The following is a 24518-nucleotide window of genomic DNA, read 5'->3' on the forward strand; positions in this document are numbered from 1 at the left end:
CGCACGGTAAACGGTACGAAGCTGCCTCCCCTTCCGTTTTGTCCGACATTTGGTGAGTAGAATTAATTATGTTGCGCGGTGGAAAAGGTGTAGTGAACAGTGAGATGTCCCCTACGCGAGGCGTAAATTCAGTGCGGCCGCCGTGGCGAGTCAGTAGGCGACATGTGGTCTGGCGGTGCGTTGTTTATCCGATAACAGAGCTGTGGGGTGTCGCCACCGAGGGTGCGGAAGTTGCTCGCCATTTATATAGTTAGATAGCCACAGGCGTTACAGAAATTACATAGCCACTTATCAATGTTATATATGCGGCTGAAAGATTCAGAACTACGGTAAAGGGTGGGAATCAAACCTGAGAAAATGCAATTCTTTCCAAGCTCTTCGATTGAGTCAGCCAGGGCCATGTAGTCTGACCTCATCTTTATTGATTGTTTACACCTGATGTCATTCACTCCTGCGTGAATGATCACAGTGTGAACAGAGGGGTATTGCTGTAGTATGTTTGGGATGTGAGACAGAAGATCCAGAATTTTTGCACCAGAAAATGAATATGTAATACAGTTTGGGATTGAAAGAAATCTGATTATGGAGTCGCCTATAAGGAGATATTCAGGCGGGGGAATGCGAAAAGTTTTACTACTGTTTTGGGAGATGGACGCTTCTGACCTTGTTTGATATGATACCGAAATCGATTGCAGTGGGGGAGGAGGTGTGGGGTCAGGTACGGTGTCGGTGGTGGCAGTGGTAACTATGGCTGGGTTCAGTACGTCCATGGGGGAACCCCCAGCAGGGATTTCCTCACTGACGTCAGTGCAGTTGATGACGTCATGCTTGTCCGCAGCTGTGTCCAGTGGGGGAGAGCGGAGAGGGTTAATGATGGGAACACGGGCTGACCGCGGGGCAGTAGGAGGTGAAGGGGTGTGCTTTCGTGAGCGTTTGCGATTGATTATTATTGTTGGGGACAAGGGGGGACAGGAGCGCTTTCTATTGGGGCGGACCTGTTGGTGCTGGTCAGCTGGTCGGCGAGGGTCTCCTAGCAACCCGTCAGCTGTACACTCCGTCGCAGTAGAGGCTAGCGATCCATTAGCCACAGTTAGCATGCTGTTAGCCGCTGGGCTAGCCTCTAGTGCTTGGGGCTTGTGTAGTGAAGCCGGTGAGGTTAGCACCCCGTTAGCCAAGGCTAACTTGCTAATAGCCCTAGGCTCCGGGGTAGCTTCTAGCTCACGCAAACGAGCCAGTGGGGAAAAGAAGTTGGCCATTGGGATTATATTTATGGAACTATCCGGGGAGAAAAAGGGGAGATGGCGTTTTCTCCCTTTTTTGGTAACTTTCCCGTTCTTGACCACGGATGACCAGGATGTGTCTGGAGTGGAGCAACCGGGTCCATTTGGTTCTAGTTGATCCAGCCTGGATTCCACTAAAGTCTTCCTCCGAAGAACATCTCTTAGGAGCCCCTCTATGGTTCGCAGTTCGGACCTCAACTCGTCCAGCTCAGACTCATTCTTGGTGAGTGGAGGCATCTATGAAGATAAAAAATAACTGCCAGTACACAGTACACAGGATAGATACTGGTGATGTTGTTAGCCCAGGGCTAAACAGACAGCGGTAGGCAACGGCTACTTACACACACGGACTCCAAGAGGAGTCCAGTGCGTTGATCAGACGATATAGATATTACAGATGTGCAAACGTGTAGATGAGATCCAGTGGTACTTACACACAAGGGTCCCAAAAAAGGGACCCGCTGCGTTGACCCGGCGTTTGAAGATAGCCAGCGATCACAGTGGTTTGTGATGATGATCTTCGAGCAGAGTGGAGTATGGCCATCAAACAATAAAACTCTAGAAGCTTAGTTAAAATTATTTTGTAGAAATAGGGTAAAAACTGTCTAAAATGTCATGTTAGACAGGGTGTCTCGTCGCTCAATCAAGGTGGGTGCTAGCTAGGTAGATTAATAATAGCTAGAGGGACAGACAAACGGATCTATTTTTGAGTGTGTACCTCAATCTCCTGCAGTTGCTCCCGGTTGGTGGAGTACATCTGCTGTAGGCCCTACTTTGACAGTGTGTTGCTGTGGAAAATTCCTATAAGGTGGTTCTCAGCCTTCTGATCCTGGTCTCTGTTAACCCAAGCATCTTCTCCCAATTCTGCTTTAAGATGAACACTCTCCCAACTAACTTCAGTGTTCTGCAATAGATTATGATGGGAGACATTGATAGACCCTTATCTTTGACCTCCTTTACTACCCAGTCCATACAGTTCAAGTTATCAGCAGGAACCCGACTCAGTCCCAGCCGGATGTTTCTCCTGTTTGGGCTAACAGTCACGAGAGTTGCCTCCTCCATATTCAGCATCCTGGTCACACGGCCTCTGTTCTTGTTATCAGCAGATGCTGTCAACGCTAAAACAGGTAAACCTGAAAGACAATAAGTGCACATATATCAGCAAAGAAGCATTAATGAAGAACTGCTGTAGGCTACACTTTCTATAGTGTTATAAAGGGGAAATAATTAGGTTATTTATGTTATCGGGTAGCTTCAGGTAAAGACTGACATTTCCACATATCATACTGTATTTTCTTTACATGACAAATAACTACACTTGGACAGCACCAACTTCTATGATCTGCTCCTGTACCTGTAGTGTAAACACCCCTCCCCCTAACCTGGCTAAACAGGGGGGTTAACAGCCTGCCCAAGTTGCCAGCACAACACACCCCTCCCCCTAACATTAAAAATAGGGGGATTAACCTAACCAGCCCAATGCACACACAACCCCCCCCCCCCAACATTAACCCCCTCAGGTAGCAGCACAATGCAGCCCCCTTTTATGGATTGATATTAATTAATCATGTATTTAATCATGTAGCATTACTGTGTTTCAAAACTCACCTTCTTTGACTATGGATCTTAGTTCATTCAGCCTGGAAAAGGCTTCTCTGAAGGCTGGCTTTCCGTTTGCTCCCAGTCCCCTGGTTGAAAGAAAAAGAAATCCTACATTGAGTCTAGGTAGCAGCAATAGTAACGTGCATAGTTGCATTACAACAATACAGTTAGAGTAAGATCTGTGTTTAACATTTGGTCTGTTTGTGTGTGTTAGCTTATTGTTTATAATATAATGTTTGACCTAAATAAAACATAAATGTTACAAACACTTCGTCTTTGAACTACTGTAACCGTAACACGCTGCTCTGTTTTGTTTTACAGTTTAACATTACAGTGTATGTGTAGTGTAACAATTACACTATACAGCCATTTAACGGCGTTTAGCTTACCATTTGTATGCGACGTGAACTTCATCGACGACAATGCCCAGTAGGTTTTCACGATACACTTGTGAGGAAAGCATATCACGCCATTTATCTTCCAGTAACCACGTCTCCGGGCTACCAAAGACCAGCTGACATCGGCCGTCGAGGATGTCGGTGTGTGCTGCATTATCTACGAGTTGCGCAGCATAGAGTCCCAGATTCGTAGCCTCTTTGATTTGATCTGCTACGAGGGCAGTCAAAGGAGATACGACGATCAATATAGACTTCGGCTTCGTCCCCAGTTCTTTCGCTACCAGTGGAGCTAGTTGGTAAATTAAACTCTTGCCGAAGCCAGTCGGGAGGAGAGCAAAAACATCTTTTCCACGCAGAAAAGCCTTCAGTGCCAAACTTTGCTCTTCTTTCAAAGAAGAAATATTGTCCAGTTGAGAAATAACTAATGTTATTGCAGCATCTATCGTCATATCGGTGTTGCTCATGGTAGCGGCCATGTTGACTAGTGAAGAAACTACAAAACAACAGACGCGTCTATATGGCGTCACATCCGTTTTTGCCCAGATCACGCCCTTAGCTCACGCTGATTGGTCCGTACCGGGAGCGGTACGGTGTTAGCTCAACCCCTTGAGCGATCTCAGATGTAGCTGTCTTGAGGAACCTGGTTACTCAATACCGCCACCTCTGGCAGGGTCAGGTTATCTCCTCCTGGGATTTTTGAGCAATCTGCACGAAACGTTTACCACTTGAACTTTGGACCTCTGCCTACAAAAATTTCCAACGGATTTTCCATAAGTGAAAAAATGCAGAAGTTAGGAGCCAATGACTGTTTTTCATATAATTCAAAATGGTGGGAGATCTAAAGGTCAGAGGTCAAAAGTCAGACCACGAAAGTTGTCGGGCATGAAGAGACGCATGTGTGTATCGAAGTTTCATGGTTGTAGGTCAAACAGGGCATGAGTTGTACCTGTTCAAAGTTGGCACTTTCAATTGAGTGCTATAGCGCCACCCTTTGACGAATGAGTGTGAGAATTATTTCTTGGTAGTTTTTCATGAGCATCTACCATATGGCCGAGTTTCGTAAAAAGCGTATGCACGGTTAAGCCAGAACTGGCAAAAACAAGTATTTTTCAAACTGCTCAAAATTGCGGAAAATCTAAGGGCGGAGCTTAATGGTCAAATCGATACGTGTGTTCCTCATGAGTCAAGGCACATGTGTAAGCAAGTTTCACGACTTTCGGCCAAACGAGGCATGACTTATGCCTGTTTAAAGTCTGCATTTTCAAAAAATTGCTATAGCGCCCCCTTTTGGCCAATTGGAGTAAGATTGGTTTCAGTGATATTTGGAATGACCCTGTACATTTCTGCAAAGTTTCAAAGAAATGTGAGTCTGCATGTATGTTTTAGGCACAGATGAATAATTTTCTTTAAACTGTAATAGTTAAAATCTATCTCCTCCTGGGATTTTTGAGCAATCTGCACGAAACGTTTAGCACTTGAACCTTGGACCACTGCCTACAAAAATTTCCAACGGATTTTCCATAAGTGAAAAAATGCAGAAGTTAGGAGCCAATGACTGTTTTTCATATAATTCAAAATGGTGGGAGATCTAAAGGTCAGAGGTCAAAAGTCAGAGGGTGAAAGTTGTTCAGCATGAGGAGACGCATATGTGTATCCAAGTTTCATGGCTGTAGGTCAAACAGGGCATGAGTTGTACCTGGTCAAATTTGGCATTTTCAATTGAGTGCTATAGCGCCACCTTTGGACGAAAGATTGTGAGAATTATTTTTTGATCGTTTTTCATGACCATCTACCATATGGCCGAGTTTCGTAAAAAGCGACATCGCGGTTCAGCCAGAACTGCGAAAAGTGGCAGAAGAAGAAGAAGAAGAAGTGACAGAATACTGCCAATAACAATACGTGTACAGAGCAGAGCTCTGTCCCCGTAATGACTGTTTTTCATATAATTCAAAATGGTGGGAGATCTAAAGGTCAGAGGTCAAAAGTCAGAGAGTGAAAGTTGTTCAGCATGAGGAGACGCATATGTGTATCCAAGTTTCATGGCTGTAGGTCAAACAGGGCATGAGTTGTACCTGGTCAAAGTTGGCATTTTCAATTGAGTGCTATAGCGCCACCTTTGGACGAAAGATTGTGAGAATTATTTTTTTATCGTTTTTCATGACCATCTACCATATGGCCGAGTTTCGTAAAAAGCGACAGCGCGGTTCAGCCAGAACTGCGAAAAGTGGCAGAAGAAGAAGTGACAGAATACTGCCAATAACAATACGTGTACAGAGCAGAGCTCTGTCCCCGTAATAATATACTGTAATTGTCTATAGAGTATTTTTTATAATGGATTTGGACAATACATTAATAATAAATGAAGAATGAAGAACTCACGTTTTCTCACTAATTTCAATTAATCTTTTCCCAGTTTTGATTTGGTGCCATTTGTCAGTTCCTTGGCTATCATTCACACCATTGAAGAGATCAACGCTTCTGGTTTCCTACCGGGTGTGAGTCTTGGATATTTGATGTGTGACACTTGTTCCGATGCTACCAAAGCCTTGAGAAACGTGGAGCGCATGCTGGCGGTCAATGGCTCTCTGAGCATTCAGTGTGACTACACTGAGTTCAGGCCACCAGTGAAGGTCATCATAGGAGCACGGTACTCTGAAGTGTCCATTGCTGTAGCTAAGCTACTCGGAGCCTATATGATCCCTCAAGTAAGTTACACGTTTATGGACATATTGTGATCAAGAAATCCAATTCACTGAAAATATGATATCTGTTGTACATTGCACACCTGCATAGTTGTATAGGAGTATCCTGGTCTAGTGTCTGATGCTGTAGTTTTGATATTTAGGTGGGCTCAGCCCCCGATGAGGATGTAAGATATACACACACAAAATATAAAGAAAATAAGTGTAAAGGTACAAATGGAAGATAAGATATAGTATTCATGTAAAACATTTGAAACTGTATCATGAGTGGAATGAATCTACCTTCATTTCAATATGAACTGTTTTCCTGCCCTCAGAATAGTTGTTAACTTGTTGTTAGTCTGCATATTGGAGGCAGGTGATAGAGATACAAGAAAGGGGGAAATCATTGTGGGGAGCAAACCAACCAACATGGTCAGTACATTTGCTGTCTGTAGGTGTTAAAGGAGTAGTTCACCCAAAAAATGACTTATTTTCTATCAATTGCAACCCCCATGAAGCCTTGAATCCATGGATTTATTTGTGTTTTTGTGGCATTCCTAAGCTAATAATTTGATTCCTGTCTCCTACCGGCTAATGTATCCGGTAGGAGACACAAAGTAGATTATTTGTGTCTCCTACCGGAAATACACCCAGGCATCAAATTATTGGCTTTGGAATGCGACAAAAACCAAAATAAATTCATGTATTCAAGGCTTCATGGGGTGTGCAATTGATAGAAAATAAATAATTTGTTGGGTGAACTCCTCCTTAAGCGCACGTCGCTTAACACCTACACTACAGGTCACACAATGGACAATTGATATGCATTTAGGCTCATTCCTATGTTAATTCATGCTGGTGTGACACCTGGCAGTCGCCAGCCTTTGTAAACTTTGTTGAGGTGTGAATTTAAGGGTTGTTAAATATATATGCATGTGCGTACGCGTGCTCCTGCTTAAAAAAAGGGGTTGTACGGCGTGTTACTGTGTCCCATGACCAATGCATCGCTGCTTTTAGACACTCACCACACACTACTATTTGCAAACCTGTCCTGCTTACAGCATATGGTTCTCTCTCTCTCTCTCTCTCTCTCTCTCTCTCTCTCTCTCTCTCTCTCTCTCTCTCTCTCTCTCTCTCTCTCTCTCTCTCTCTCTCTCTCTGAGGGTGTGTCAGTTATTGTCTCTTTACGAGCAGGGTGGGTGCTGGTAGAGGCAGAAGTAAAATGTATAATCTGCACCTGCATGACCTCAGGAGCTGGCAGATACTAGATGGATGACAATACACTGGCACGTGTGCCAGGAGAGCCTATACCTACTGCCGTATTACTATGGTGTATTTTCACAGTATTAGTAGAACTTTAATTTGTGTGTTCCCCTAGAGGTGAATACATTAACATTTTAAAGAATATTTACAACTCAGAGAGAAAGAAAACAAAAATAGAGTAACATTACACACCCAGTGGTGTGTTACACAACAGAGAAAGGGACCTAACTACACTTATGCCCCAAATCTAAATTAGTGTTTGTAAGGAGGAACTCAATCAAATTCACAGTGCAGCCCATAACTTAGCCTAAAAACCCTGAGGGCAGATGTGTGAGACATGACAGGAATTGGATTATATCTTGGGTCCCCGTGACTCACAACAAGGAGCACGTTGATCATTAATGTGTCTACCATTATATGAATTTGTTTTTCAGAGAAAAACGGAACACCAATTTTCATTTAAATGTTGCTGTTTTTTCTCCTGATTTTATCAGATAAGCTGCTCCTCATCTTCACCCGCACTGAGTGATAAGTGGCGCTACCCAAGTTTCTTGCGCACCATCCCCAGCGACGTGCACCAAACGAAAGCGCTTGCCAAACTCATGGCTCGTTTCAAGTGGAACTGGGTAGGGGTTGTGTATGGAGACGATGACTATGGAAAGGCAGCCTTCCAGAGCTTCCTCCGGGATGCTGATGAAATGGATGTGTGCACGGCCTACCAGGAGATGGTTCCCCACAATCTGGACCATGAGAACAGCACGCAGCGAATCAAGGAAGTTGCGGAGAAGATCCGTTCCTCCAGTGCCCAGGTAGTACTGCTCATCCTCAAGGGCAAACTTGTTGAGGACCTTTTCAAGAAGATGATCCTGAACAATGTTAAAAGAGCCTGGATTGCCAGCGATGCCTGGTCAAGGAACCGCCCTTTGGCACATATGGATGGCATCAATCAGGTCGGGGACATCCTCGGTTTCGCGTTTGTGGCGCGCCACAAAGACACCTTCGATGACTACCTGAGGAACATGACAGCCAGCCCTGGGGGGTACAACAACTTCATCAAACAGTACAAGAGCCTGAGGTTCAACTGCACCCCAGAGTGTTCTGTGAAGGAACCTCCATCCTACTGTCCCACACCCGATCTCCTGAAAATAAAATCTGATGCTGCATGCAGTTACACAAATTACCTAGACGCTAATGATGACTTCCTTATAAACAATCTGGACACAAGTGAATCCTACAACTATGGAGTGGCTGTATGGGCCATAGCCAATGCCCTTAAGCGCCTTCTTAAATGTAACAAAACCTCTTGTCGTGGGGAGAAAGATTTCCCACCATGGAAGGTAAGCATGAACATGGAGAAAACTTATGAGCAAAAATAAATATGTTCAGTATACTGTATATATAGTTACAAATTAAAGTAATTACTACGAAATGCAATGGTTGAAATGTCATGATCCAGCCTCTAATATATTGCTGTTCGTAGAATATTGATTATTGATACATTTGTACAGTTACAAAGTGACTAAATTCCATGTGTTTCTTGCAGCTTCTTGAGGAATTGAAAAGGACACATTTCACGCTACCAGGGGACAACCAGAGATATTTTTTTGACAAAAATGGCGACTTTGTCAATGGTTATGATCTCATAATGTGGGATAAGAGTGGAGACCGGAGAAACTTTAAAAGAATTGGGATCTACCATGCACTAGATGAACAAATTGAGCTTGATGGAGACATCAAAATAAATTGGCTTTCAACGACAAATAACACGGTAAGACAACAAAATGGACAGTTATATTCAGAAAACGGTAGCCCCATTCTTCCATGTCAGTAACTTTTTTATTCTATAGCAAAGTGTTGAAAGTAGCTACTGTATATACTTTCCCATCCTTAAATGAATTTCTCATGAGCATGGCACTGAACACTTCAAGTCAAAGCATTATGTGCTTTGACCTCTCTGACAGTACAGTACATGTTTGTGCCTCAGAGTGCTATGCAGAGACTTAAATGACAATTCATACACTGTCCAACAGTGATTGAGTGAACTGTTTCTTATTCTTGTCAATGCAAACTTTGGATCACAGTTCAAAACAATAACTCCTTTAAAATTGCTTAAATTTGCTGTCTCACTTTCAGATTCCTGAGTCTAGATGCTCAGAATCCTGTCACCGTGGTTTTGTGAAGAAGATCTTGAATGTGTCCTGCTGTTACAGCTGCATTGAATGTGTGGAGGGAACCTATTCTAATGGCTCAGGTATGCTATAAAAAATAGTCTTTTCCAGTGTTGTATTGGTGAATCTAGGGACGCTATTTTAAAGACGTGACGTCTTTAAAATAGCGTCCCTAGATTCACCAATATCTAGCGCACGTCGCTTAACACTTACACTACAGGTCACACAATGTACAATTGATATGCATCTGGGCTCATTCCTATGCTAATTCACCCACATTTGTAACATGGTATGACAAGACTTTAATTGTATTAAAAACATAATTGCAAAGGCTTATGAAACTAGAAAGATTGCACTCAGTAGAGTGCAGACCTCCACCATAACTATACAATTAGTATTAAGATAATTTCAAGAGTTGAGTGATTGTCATTTTGACCTTGCATTGATTGTGACCTTGACCTTGGACCTTTTAAACCTATGAAACAATCATGAACAAAATTAACGAACAAAAATCCTGCACACTGCTCTTGCTCAGCAGCATCCGTTTTATTTAAATATTGACATGATGTTTCGGTCCTTCTGGACCTTCATCAAGAGTGACATTCTTACCGTGCCACGATTGTTTCATTTATCACTGCCCAACGCATCTGAACAAAGTGGATGTGCTTTCTTTGAGGCAGCCAACTGATCATTAACATGATATTTAATGAAAATCCGTCCATCCGTTCTCGTGTTATTTTACTAACAGACAGACATCGACATTGATTGAACTTGACATTTTAACTTTTCGACCCAAAAGCCAATCACCTCCTCGGGGAAAAGCAAACTATTGATCATTCCTGCAAGGTTTCATGGAAACGTGGCTTGTCTGTTATTTGCTAACAACCAAATAAAAGAGCTAACAGAATGGGGCAAAAACATAACCTGTGTCCAACACAAGTCTTAGTTATATTTAGTTGCGTGTGACGTACTGTGAGATTGTGGATCTGCTATTTTCAATGTGCGACACCCACACACAACCAAGTATAAATCAGGCTTTAGTTGGCAGAGGTAATAACCTCTGCCAACATTTTTACGGGGCCAGAGCTCAGCTCTGGAACCGTATTGTTATTGGCAGTATTCTGTCACTTCTTCTTCTTCTTCTTCTTCTTCTGCCACTTTTCGCAGTTCTGGCTGAACCGTGCAGTCGCTTTTTACGAAACTCGGCCATATGGTAGATGGTCATGAAAAACAATCAAGAAATAATTCTCACAATCTTTCGCCCAAAGGTGGCGCTATAGCACCCAGTTGAAAATGGCAACTTTGAACAGGTACAACTCATGCCCTGTTTGACCTACAGCCATGAAACTTGGATACACATATGCGTCTCCTCATGCTGAACAACTTTCACACTCTGACTTTTGAACTCTGACCTTTAGATCTCCCACCATTTTGAATTATATGAAAAACAGTCATTGGCTCCTAACTTCTGCATTTTTTCACTTATGGAAAATCCGTTGGAAATTTTTGTAGGCAGTGGTCCAAAGTTCAAGTGTTAAACGTTTCGTGCAGATTGCTCAAAAATCCCAGGAGGAGATAGATTTTAACTATTACAGTTTTATGAAAAGTATTCATCTGTGCCTAAAACATACATGCAGACTCACATTTCTTTGAAACTTTGCAGAAATGTACAGGGTCATTCCAAATATCACTGAAACCAATCTTACTCCAATTGGCCAAAAGGGGGCGCTATAGCAATTTTTTGAAAAAGCAGACTTTAAACAGGCATAAGTCATGCCTCGTTTGGCCGAAAGTCGTGAAACTTGCTTACACATGTGCCTTGACTCATGAGGAACACACGTATCGATTTGACCATTAACCTCCGCCCTTAGATTTTCCGCAATTTTGAGCAGTTTGAAAAATACTTGTTTTTGCCAGTTCTGGCTTAACCGTGCATACGCTTTTTACGAAACTCGGCCATATGGTAGATGCTCATGAAAAACTACCAAAAAATAATTCTCACACTCATTCGTCAAAGGGTGGCGCTATAGCACTCAATTGAAAGTGCCAACTTTGAACAGGTGCAACTCATGCCCTGTTTGACCTACAACCATGAAACTTCGATTCACACATGCGTCTCTTCATGCCCGACAACTTTCGTGGTCTGACTTTTGACCTCTGACCTTTAGATCGCCCACCATTTTGAATTATATGAAAAACAGTCATTGGCTCCTAACTTCTGCATTTTTTCACTTATGGAAAATCCGTTGGAAATTTTTGTAGGCAGTGGTCCAAAGTTCAAGTGTTAAACGTTTTGTGAAGATTGCTCAAAAATCCCAGGAGGAGATAGATTTTAACTATTGCAGTTTTATGAAAATTATTCATCTGCCCCTAACACATACATGCAAGACTCACATTTCTTTGAAACGTTGCAGTAATGTAGAGAGTCATTCCAAATATCACTGAAACCAATCTCACTCCAATTGGCCAAAGGGGGGCGCTATAGCAATTTTTTGAAAATGCAAATTTTAAACAGGCAAAAGTCATGCCTCGTTTGGCCGAAAGTCGTGAAACTTGCTTACACTTGTGCCTTGACTCATGAGGAACACATCTATCGCTTTGACCAGTAAGCTCCGCCCGTAGATTGTCCGCAATTTTGAGCAGTTTGAAAAACACTTAAACCCAGGATTTTTCAGCTATTTGCGTGAAACTGTATCATCTGTGTGATCTCCTTTTTCACAGTTACTTGTCTGTTGGGCCAATGGCATCTCCCTTAAATGAATGCCTCACAATCTCAAGGTCGCCAGTTCAAGCCTCACTTGATGCAGACTTAATTTAAGTTGAATTGCAAACAACATGACTGTATCAATGAATACATGTGCAAATGGTAAAGATAACCTGAAATGCTTATTTGAGAGTACGTTTTTTCAACGTATGACATACTTCATTCTGAAAATAGCTGATCTACAATCTCACAACTTTTCATGGTTTGTGAGCTTGTAGATCGGCTACTTTCACTAGTTTTGGTTCTGAGGAGATGTACAATTTCTTCATTGGTAAATGGCTTGTGAACGAGTGATCTTAGTGTTAGTGAAACAGGGGCTTGGTTCATGAAAGAAGGCAAGAGTTTATGATCTTCAACAGACAATATCAGCCTGGACAAAGCTAAGGCACTATAGGTAGTGTTGCAGCCTATTAGTCTGAAGGTTGAGAGTTCGAATCCTGTTAATGGCAGTAGGTTGAGATGTCCAATCAAACCATTATATTTCCATCTCTCTCTCTCTCATCAATCTATTGTTTCCATGTCACTCTCTCTCTCTTCAATCTATTCCGTTTCCATGTCTCTCTCTCTCTCTATTCACTGGCCCCGTATTATCGCTGCTTGCAGCTATATTTTCTTTTATGTTTTTGATTTTTTTTGTTTTACTATTCTCTAGATTCACCTGTTTTAATTGTAATCTAGCCTAATCTCATCTAACCCCCAATCCTCCTGCAGATCGTAATGACTGTCAAAAGTGTCCTAATGGAACATCATCCGAGAAGGGCTGGGACCATTGTGAACCAATAGTGAGGACCTATTTGAGGTGGAGAGATCCTCATTCCATTGCCCTTGTGGTGTCCGCGGCCTTTGGCGTATTGCTGCTGCTGGTGATCTTTATCATCTTTTTGGTGTACAGAAATTCACCGCCCATGAAGCGAGCCGAGGTGAGAATGTCCTGCACGATGATGAGTGGCCTGCCTGTGAGCTTTGCCAGCGTCATATGCTTCATTGACAAGCCCATCGTCCACCTGTGCCGGGCTCGGCAGATCATGTATGCCATGGGCTTCACCCTTTGTGTCTCTTGCATCCTAGTCAAGGCTTACCGTACATTTCTGGCCTTCCTGCCCTTTGGTCAGCTGAGACACAAGCGACTAAATAAACTCTATAGGCCGCCTCTAATCATCAGCATTGTGACCGCTATCCAGGGAGTCATCTGCATCCTCTGGCTGGTCTTCGATAGTCCTGACGTTGATGACACCACTCCATCACCACAGAGCCTTGAGATAATCATCCAGTGTCACGTAGGCAAAACATTCATAGGTTTTGGTATCATGTTGAGCTACATACAGTAGCCCTGCTTGCTTTGGTTGGCTTCCTCCTGGCTTTCAAGGGCAGGAAGGTTCCCCATGAGTTCAGTGAGACCGGCTACATCATCTTCAGCATGCTGATGTACCTGTTTGTGTGGGTGTGCTTCATCCCCATCTATATCATCAAGACAGAAGAGGCCTCCGCTGTGCAGGCCTCGGCCATCTTAGTGTCCAACTATGGCGTCATCTTCTGCCATTTCTTACCCAGGTGCTACGAGGCACTCTTCAGGCCACAAGGTGACACACTGGAGAGGATTCTGAGGAGGTGGCTCGTTGTCACCGCCAGTCCTTCACTTCCCATTCCAAACCCAGATTTAGAAACAGACCCAGAGAACCCAAACACAGGCTTAGAGACATATAAAGACATATTCATATGCATCCCTTCTGCAACAGAGCGATCTGGCTATCCCTCTGGTTCAGTGATATTAGGAACACTAGGAGATCCATGCCCTGCTAGGCCAGACGTTTCCACAGGCAACCTTAGGAAGAGACGTAGGAGTGTGTCCTGCTCAGAATTGTATTCTCAAAATGTGGCATGTACATAATTATTTGGCAGTGGCTTGTCCTGGTAGCAAATCTTTACACACCAGTCTTTTGTTGCAATTCTGAATTCTTAACAGACTTAAAGTAATACTAGGTAACGTTTTCAGTAAAACTAAAGTTAAATTGTATATCTTTTGTGAGTGGCAAATGTTTCACAACACCCACTCCATGAATTTCACCTCCGAAAGCCTTTTATTTATATATTTTCTATTGAACGCTGTCTAGCTTGACTTTCCCTCAAAAATGACGTCATCTGGCCGGAAAATGGAAGCGGAAATGCACCGGGTTCCTGTTTGGCCAGGAACTACCGCGCTAATAACAAAAGGAAACTCACGCTGATTTTAAGAGATTGTATGATTTGAAGAACGAAAAAAAACAGAAAAAGAAAACACAGCTCACGTTAACTAAAGCTCCACTGGCTAAGAGAAACGATCCACAGATCGTATAAAACAATTAAAAGAACGCTTTTTGAAACACTTCCGTCTTCCGGTGAAAACGAATGGAATTCTGGGTAACGCAGTAATAAACAAACGTCCTGCAGTGACGGTAATGACCAGCAGAGGCTGCTAAAAGTCAGAACAACTTTAACAGTCCATGCTGAACATGTTAACTTTTGGAGTTAAATTTGTAAATACCAATACATTATTTTGTGAAATGCACAGCTTTTTTATTCATTTATTTCACTGATGCTTTTTATACTATACAAATTATACATTATTTCCATGGACATAAAATCATATTAACCGCGGTCAATGAAGTGTATGGGGTTTAAGTGGTTAACATAGCATGCATTCATTACATTTACACATGGGTCGTCCAGCCACATTCTACCACAGGTGCACTCCAGTCAAGAAGCCAGCACACTGTAATGTCCTTTACAAAGAAATGATTTAGCATCACCGGGAGGCCGTGCACCTAAAGAGTCTTTATTTTGGAAGTGTTGCTGGCATTCCGTTTTCTCTGCTATTATCCAGAGTGACAAACAATTTGGTTTGTTTGTGCATATGCATGTATACTGTATGTATGCATAAGATTGAACATTGGTATACTGTTTTGACCACAAACAAGGTTCTTCGGGCAAATGTTTTTAATAACTACTTTCAAGGCACACCAAAGCCTGCTGTTAAAAGTACATAAACAAATGCATGTGACGTATACAGTACCAGTGAACAATATATGACCATCAGTGAATTCTGTTTAAAACATATACATGGCTGAGTGAATACCGTATGTTTACTGAACTCACCAGAATGTTTAAAGGATAACATTTAAATAAATTCACCCATGTCGGTGTGAATGTGTGCAACGGTGTGTAAATGTGATGAAATGAGATAAATGTTAATTCACTGTGCATTCATCAGAATGTGATTGGACTGGGCAGTTCTCACGATTCATATCATACGTATATGTATAACATACTGTTGTGGACTACATGCATTAATAAATACAATTTTAAACACATTGTTTTGAAAGACACATTCCCTTGCTGAGGCCGTACAGTTCATGACATACAGTAGCTATTATATGAAGGCAGGCCTAAGTGGGAAAACGCATTGGTATGTGTACTGTAGATTCCAGTCGATACCATGTAGCCTACTTTTAGTTCATAAGATTATGAAAAATTATCACAATAGTCAGTCTAAAAACGCTAAAACCTTGGGGGCATATACTTTGCAGAAAGCAGACAGTCTTGTACAGTTTGATTATATATTATAAAACAGAAAGATGGAGAGATGGGTAACAAATTATTTGATGTAAGTAAAAAAAAATAAAAAAATAAAGATCTTAACAACACATTGGCTGCCATCTTTTTTTTCTTTTTTTCTACAGTAGACTGCCAGACTTTTTCAATGAGAAAAAAAAAGTACTCAGGAGCCGAGATACAGAATTTTTAAGTTTTAAGTTAACAAGGAAGTGGATGGGAGTCTAAATCTTCGAAAAATCATATCTCCTTGGTCTTTGGGTCAAATAAAAATAAAAGAAAAAAGAAAAAGAAAAACAACTATTTTGATTTTTTTTTTTGAAAGAACGCAGATCTGCGTTCTTGGCAGCATGCGCTTTGCGGACGCAAAAGAACGCAGATCTGCGTCCATGGCAGCCATTAAAAGTGTGTCAATGAAACTCTTCATTCTTCCAGTGCGAAAGGGAATTTACTTTTAGGAATATTATCAAGTTGAAATTCCCAGCATCCTCATGGCATTGGGGAATTTGTTATGTGTTGTGAGCTTGTAGATCGACTATTTTTAATATGCACATGTCACGCTGTCGCTGGCCAAACTTGCCCAGTTCTACTCAAAAATGGCACTTGAGTTTGATAGCTCTTTTTAGCCTTCACTGGGTTCACAGTAACAATAATTTGATTTACACAGATTTAAAGTGCAATAGTGAATACATACTGTAAAACTATATATTTGTCGAGTACGCCATCTTTGTTAAAGCTAACACTATGTAACTATATTAGTGAATATTATTTTATTTTGACCAAACTCTATGGTATGTTAATACAATATAACTAACACAAAACTGCTCTCCCTGCTCTTCTATTGAGCAATTTAAATTTCAGCACACAAACCCCCGGTGACATGAAAGCTACAGAGTGTAGCTTTAATTAGTCACCTTTGAGCTCTAATTAGTTAGTAATTTGTATAGTTGTATATAGACTAAAGAGGCTGCAAGAGTTGAAGACAACAGGTTTCATTTCAGTGAAGAACAGAGTCAATGACTTAATTGTCTTCAGCTGTTGAAATCTTTGCGTGATAGGGACTTTATCTTTTAATTATTACATTAACCACTTTAACCCTGTCTTCCCTATTCTGGGGGGAACATTAACCAAAAATAGCAGATCTACAAGCTTACAACGCCTCGAAGCACGAGGCGTTGTGAGCTTGTAGATCGGCTATTTTCGGCAAAGAGGTTTGAGGGAAAAGGTTAGACCAAGTACAGAGTGAAAGGTCAAGGTATTGACAGTTTAAGTGGTTAATGTCTCAAAATTCCTATGAATCCAACTTACACACTCATGATAATGTGGTCAAACAAATCTATGAATAATCTAGGAAAGATATGAAAAAGTTTCTGCGACACAATTGTATACAATATGTAGTAGTACTGCTTCATCTCTCTCTCAGCTAAAGGGGTCCTTGGCCTGAAAAACGTTGATGACCCCTGTGTTACAGTAATACAGTGTGAACATGTGCATGCTCTGAACGGAACATAAGATTGTGGGGGAGGATGCTTGATCTGTGGCGCCATCTACTGTTCATTCAGACAGAATTGGAAGGAACTGCTCACAAGCTGATAAATGATTTCCTTATTTAAATACATTTGACATAGAGTCAGATCTGCTCATCTAGTGTCAGAAAACGTGTAATTTAATAAAACAATAAACACATGTAAACTTCCTTCAGTCAGTATGTATGGACAGAGATAGTTACTCACCTTTGACTGTAGTGCCCGCTGCTGGTCATCAGCTGTAGCAGTGAACAAAGTGTTTATCCATTAAATTCTTCCTTTCCTCCTTCCTCTCTTCTTCCATTTCTGAGCACTGCTTTCCTCCTAGTTTCTGTTCATGTTGGAATTTAACCGGCATATCTCTCTCTCTCTCTCTCTCTCTCTCTCTCTCTCTCTCTCTCTCTCTCTCTCTCCTTTTTCAGACAGAGGTCGAAAACACAACCACACAACTTGTCTCCGAGTTAATAATAATAATAATGATAAATAATTTGCATGTAAACTGAACTTAAGATAATTCTATTGATGAATTAATGAACACATTTAGATTGTTAGTTGTGTTCATTTAAATCATGTCTACAAGTTAAACTTTTATTTTATTATTAACTTATACCAATAGTTTGTGCATCAAGTTTGTGCATCAATCAAAGAATGAGATTAATAACCAGATTTTTGTATTTTACACATCTTACACACCAATTTTTTTGCGGGCCGCAATTGGCCCGCGGGCCACCAGTTTGTCACCCCTGGTCTAAATGGAACCCCTTTGTGCCTCTCTTTGTGGTTTAGGTCAGTGGTTCTCAACCTGTGGGTCGGGACCCCCAGGGGCCAAATTGTCAAATAATATTATAAGAAAGAAGCAAAGATTGTGAAAATAGCTGATCTACAAGCTCACAACACCAAGGTATAGTGGTATATAGGCTATAGCAGCAGTTTGGTTTGACATGTGGCAGGAGATCCAATCAAGATCTCTTCTTTTTATTGGAATGTGATATTGTACATAAAAGCTCTCTCCTCTGATACCTCAGTATTGTCAATGATTCATCCAAATAAGTTTCAGAAATTAGAACTCAACTCATTTACCTTGTTTTTCAGACTACAGATGTTGAAGTGGGAAACTTTACGTATTTTTTGGGGGGAAGTTTAATAGCAATTTAGTTTAAAGTCAGAGAAGATTTGCAGAATAGATGACAGATCGCAAAAAAACAAACAAAAGAAAAAACACCATAGTAAAACACAAAAATATGTAGATTGACAAACTACAAACTATACACATTAGTCCAGATCCTTTTAGTTTAGGTGCATCATTTAGCTTTGAGTTAATTCTCCAGTTGGAAGTCCATGTTGCTTGTATTTCTTTCTCTTTGCGTAGGTACTGAGCTCTTTTAACAATGTCAGCGTTGTTCTTGGTTAAATGTTCATTAAGATAAACGTTTGTTTCCTTCAGCATCTTACCTAGAAGATTGATTTAGAATGTTCCTTTTTGCAAACCTCATAATGATGGTTACCGCTTTGCTTTATCTTTCTGAGGGAGAGGGTGACAAGCTTCTATATCAGGGGTTCCCAAACTGGGAACCACCCCAGGGGAGTCCCAAAATTATTTTTGTGGGGTCCCCAGATGATTATCTAAATGTGAAACATTGTTTTCTCACTCAACAGTAAACAAACCCACATAGTATAAGTGTATACAGGGTATCTGCACATTTATAAAGTGACTATTTAATGAGTTTTATAATTCCAAATTGGCCAAATTTACAATTGCATAAGAAAGGGGGGGGCTAGGTCAAATATGAATATGGGGGGGGGGGGGGGGGACCCTTGGTCTGCAGCAGCCAATGACGAGGGTTGTGTTGGCAGCCCAGTAACAATGACATTCAAGCATATTGTTCTATATCAGATAATCTACTTTCCAGTTGTGCAATCTTTGCATCTTTCTCTTCATTTTGCCTCTTCAGTTCAGTAATCTCTTTCATCATGTCCATTAAAGTGTCTTTTTCTTGTCGTTGGATGCTGATGCTGACTGGTTGGTCTTGTGGTTGGATGCTGACAGGCTGGTCTTGTATTTGGATGATGACAGGCTGGTCTTGTGGTTGGATGATGACAGGCTGGTCTTGTGGTTGGATGCTGACAGGCTGGTCTTGTGGTTGAATGCTGACAGGCTGGTCTTGTGGTTGAATGCTGACAGGCTGGTCTTGTGGTTGAATGCTGACAGGCTGATCTTGTGGTTGAATGCTGACAGGCTGGTCTTGTGGTTGGATGCTGACAGGCTGGTCTTGTGGTTGAATGCTGACAGGCTGATCTTGTGGTTGGATGCTGACAGGCTGGTCTTGTGGTTGGATGCTGACAGGCTGGTCTTGTGGTTGGATGCTGACAGGCTGGTCTTGTGGTTGGATGCTGACAGGCTGATCTTGTGGTTGGATGCTGACAGGCTGGTCTTGTGGTTGGATGCTGACAGGCTGGTCTTGTGGTTGGATGCTGACAGGCTGGTCATGTATTTGGATGCTGACAGGCTGGTCATGTATTTGGATGCTGACTGACTGGTCTTGTGGTTGGATGCTGACTGACTGGTCTTGTGGTTGGATACTGACTGACTGGTCTTGTGGATTGAGTTTGTGCTGCAAGTATAAAAACAAACATATAGCAAATTATAAAAACTCACTGTAACACAACATATAACACCACAGTAACCCCCCCCCAAGTTATAGGTATATCTTTCTGTATCAATAAATATTCAAAATATTATCATTACCACCTCCTCCATCCTCGTATGATGACGACTGCGGATAAACTAGTCCTGTGGCTGGATTCTGTCAGTAAGGTCTTGGAGCTCAATGCTGACAGGCTGGTATTGATATCACGCACGCGCGCGCGCGCACACACACACACACACACACACACACACACACACACACACACACACACACACACAGGGTAGGGCAGAGTGCAAATCACCGTCAATTTCCAAATGTACTGCATGGGATATGAATGTGTAATATAGTGCACAGATTTTAAATATAGTTCATAGATTTTGAATATAGTTCACATATTTTATAATTTTTCATGAATCATTTTACTTTTAGTAAACACTGAAAACGGGTTCCACAAACACCAAACAACAAGGAGGCGCAAGTGGAGCTTACTATGAAAGCATGCTCGGGTTGTGTGTGTGTCTGTCTGTCTGTGTGTGTGCAGTATTGTGTGCACTGCCTGTGTGCAGCCGCGCCCCCATGTGACTCACGCTCTCATTGGCTGCTGACAGATCTCAGAGTGCACTACAGTGTGGCTGAAATCTGCCTGCCCCTGGGTGGCTAATTACACTCCTCTGAGAGAAATATAGCAGCTACAGTCAAAAATAACACATCTAAAAGCATCTACACGAGTTCATCTATTGGGATATCTAAGAATTCCATGTCATTTGTGCATATTTCAGGCCGGATGGCAAGTTGAAAACGCCTTAGTTTGAGGACAGTTTGAGATTTCTTGTGGCGGCCCCTGTTCTCACTGGGTGCAGTACGTTAGTCCGACAGCGCATTCCTCCGACAGCGCAGCGCTCCGACGTTTCCAATACTAAACCCGAACCAAACCCGCACCCTAACCCTAACCGCACGCGGATGCCACATAGTCGGAGAAAAGGTCTGTCGGATTAACGCATGCCTCCCGTTCTCACTAATTTAACTGTACCACCCACTTCTCTACAATTGCTCATTCCTTTCTATTCTTCTTATTGTTATTTTCAAGCTGCGTTCGCTTCCCGCGTTCGCGCGTCTTACTTGTACATTTATGAAGTAAGGTGTTCAGATGGATCTTACCTGTGTATCTTCCTGTGATGGTCCCTCCGTGACCTTGAAAATAGAAAGATAATCCCAAATGAGCAACCTGCATCATTACAAAACATTTAGTTTTATTGTTTTATTTGATTTGCACAATATTTTTTGTATACATTTACAGGACATGTTAGTTATTTAAGGGAAAATTATGAAATAGTTGTTGTGCCGGTGAGGTAAGAAAGCCTAGGGGGGCTTATGTGAGAACTCACTGTTTACATTACATATAATATGAGTTATTTACTATTAAAAGCAAAGACGTACAAAAAACAATAAAAAAGAAAATACAAAAATATATATGCATATATATATATAAACCTATGATAAAGGGAATAGGACAAATGATATGAAAGTACAGGACTGAGCAGAAGAGACAAAAACAAAGTAGAGACAAAAAACAAGTATTGGACAAAGCAAAAACATGACGCTGTTACATATTCTGGTGAATATAAGGATTAAGTGATTTAGGAGATGGTCTAGTTTTCCATTTGGGTATTCAATTTACTTATTAGGCTTATTTTATAGATAGGTAAGGAGGATGTGGTAGTCACCAGATCGAAATGGGCATTCCATAATGAAACTCCTTTATACTTGATGGTGAACTGCCCCCTATTGGTGGTATATAGTGGGACGTGCAGTTGTTTTGCTTGCCTGGTTGGATATAGGCTGGAGGAACCATAGGCTTTCCAAGGTATAGAGGGGCGGATCCAAACCTAGTGCTGGGAGACAATGACTTCACCAATCTATGTGCCTGCTAGGGTTTTGAGACAGGCTCTGTTTAGAAATGGACTTGTTTCCTGGCCGATGTGTTCTTTCCAGCAGTATTTTTCATCTATCATTATTCCCAAAAATGGGGTGGAGGTTACTCATTTCAATACCATCAATACTGAGCTTAGCTTCCTCAGGGTTGAATTTCTTCCTACCAGAAAATATTATAAATGTAGTTTTTTTTATGTTTAATGACAGTTTATTAAGTTGGAACCATTTGTGGAGTATTAGGAGACCTTGATTCGCTTCGTTGATGAGTGTATTGAGATGCTGAAAATAAGGTATTTGATGCTGCGGGTAGATCATTCATGTAAATTAGAAATAGCAGTAGGCCAAGAATCGTACCTTGCACCACTCCACATGATAGTATTGCTCTAGCCCTTCCATTGTTTTAGGGTCATTTTTGACCTGTTTTCAAGTTTAAATAGGTAAAAAGTACCGTTGACATTTCTTTATTTGAACGAGGCTTCATGATATCCTCAGAAATAGCCATTTTAACGCAACAAATTTATTTATCATCATTTTAATTAATTCTGATGGTCTCTATAAAAAGAAAGTGACACTTGTAGTGTTAGGGTCCGAAATGACCCTGAAGAGAAGTGTGGCTCAATTCCCCCCAAATTGTCAATATTCAATGTTTACATGTTTGAGAGTGAGAGAGACTTGTCCTCAATTAGCATTTGCTATCAGGAGTAAAATAAAGTTTGAGTTTATGAAAAATAAATTACTTTTTATCTTCTATGGTATACGGGTCAACAATGACCCTAACACCACTAGTGTCACTATTTTTTTTATAATATTAACATATTTTAAAGTTTAAAAACGAAAACAAGTATTTTTTGGAAGTGTGTTCTAATCATTATTCTATTATAGCTAGATAACATCATTATCCATTGCCTTCATTATAGGAAATGTAATGAGTGAATTTTTACATTTGTATAATAGAAAACAAGATATATTGAAAGATGAAACCCTAGCCCTAACCCAACATAATATTTTAAAAAGTGTTTACATGGATGTGAATGCATTACAAGTCAGCTATGAGGTAGGAGGAAAAAAAATAATGAAAATAATAATATTTTTTTGTATTTTGGGCTGATTTAAATCACGGGTCAAATTTGACCCACTAACACCACAAGTGGATGTAGTTTTCTAACACATTGCAAGGGGTAGATGATTCCGTATTTTTTACTGCGACATATTGTTGTCTAGCCAGTTGAAAGCAGTACCACGAAACCCATATTTTGCAAGCAATATTTTATAATTGACAGTATCGAAAGCTTTTGAAAGGTCTAGGAAAAGAAAGGCCATGTAAGCCGAGTGTTTTTTACGGAAGCCATATTGATGATTATAAAGTATATTGTTTGAGTTTATATGTTGGAGTATTCTTTTGTAAACAAGTTTTTCTAGATTTTTTTGAAAAAGACGGTAATACTGATATGGGGCGATAGTTAGTAAAATAGTTTGGATCCTCTGATTCGAAAATAGGGATGACTTTAGCTATCTTTAGGTCATTTGGTACCACTCCAGTTGACAGTGAGATTGTACATATAAAAGTTAGTGGGTCTATGATAGTTGTTTTTACATCCTTAATGAGTGAAGTTCTGATTTCATCAAGACCAGCTGCTGTTGTTTTTTGCAAATTGTCTAAGATGTCAAGTATCTCCTGTGGGGCAGGGAATTCAAAGTTATTATATATAGGGTAACAACCATCAATATAGTCCAGGGGACTTCCATCTCTAATTACTATTTTTTTTGTTTTACATGTTTACTTTTGTAAAAGGTGTCAAATAGAAGAATGTGAGAAAACAAACCTGTGTAATGTCTGTTGTTCTTGCTGTAGAATAACAATGAGAAGCATCAGCTTGACAATGTTACAGTTTTATAGCCAGAAGTATGGTGTAAATAAAACGTTTTCTAAATGTAAACTTACCATGTATTCTCTGATGACATCTTCTAATCAACAGCAGAATCACCACCCAAACAATCACAACAACATCAATAAAAACACCAACAATAATATAAGAAACAACTGTGTCACCATAATTACTGACGCCATCAATAATTGATTGAATAATAAAACAATGAGCACCAACTAAAACACCAACATACAGATAGGTATCCTTAATAAAACCACGCAGATGATAGGTACCCTTATCAACACTAGTGGCAACACCAACACAAACACCCAAAATAACACCAACATAAACAAAAATGAAAAATGAAAAATAACCTATATAACCAACCAAGAGAACTGTTGTGTAGAGACACAAATAACTATGAAAACCAACAATACAACAACACCAAACAACCTTACCACTACTACGAACACCAAAAACATCAACAATAATAACACCACCACCAACAATACCACCACCAACAACAACAACAACAACAGCAACAGTAACAGCAACAACGACACTAGTGGGTGTTGTTGAACATAACTTCTCTTCACATATTTTCACATATTGACATAATTGTAATCTCATTTCTCTGATCTCTGATCTCTCATCAGGTGTAGGATCATTTGAATGATTTCCTGCTTTGATAGATTCACAGCTGGGAGGACAGTCAGCACACACTGTATCTGTAGATGATGTTCCTACAATAAAACAAAAACACAATCACAGCAACACATCACACAAGAACATACATC

The 24518-nt window shown here is 40.8% G+C and overlaps 1 protein-coding gene across 2 annotated transcripts in view; it reads left to right on the forward strand.

The window, feature by feature from the left end:
- LOC311063795 (G-protein coupled receptor family C group 6 member A-like) overlaps positions 1-24518 on the forward strand; it is a 69722-nt gene that overhangs the window by 8433 nt on the left and 36771 nt on the right. Inside the window, exons 2-5 of one of the 2 annotated variants that reach the window (XM_084083395.1) lie at positions 5694-5985; positions 7722-8564; positions 8771-8995; positions 9361-9478. In XM_084083395.1, coding sequence (XP_083939521.1) covers positions 5694-5985; positions 7722-8564; positions 8771-8995; positions 9361-9478 — 1478 coding nt within the window. The remainder of the gene's footprint in view (positions 1-5693; positions 5986-7721; positions 8565-8770; positions 8996-9360; positions 9479-24518) is intronic. The other variant, XM_084083396.1, reaches the window with a different exon arrangement.

Source organism: Gymnoscopelus microlampas, assembly GCF_963454915.1.
Source record: "Gymnoscopelus microlampas genome assembly, chromosome: 16".
Lineage (NCBI taxonomy): Eukaryota > Metazoa > Chordata > Actinopteri > Myctophiformes > Myctophidae > Gymnoscopelus > Gymnoscopelus microlampas.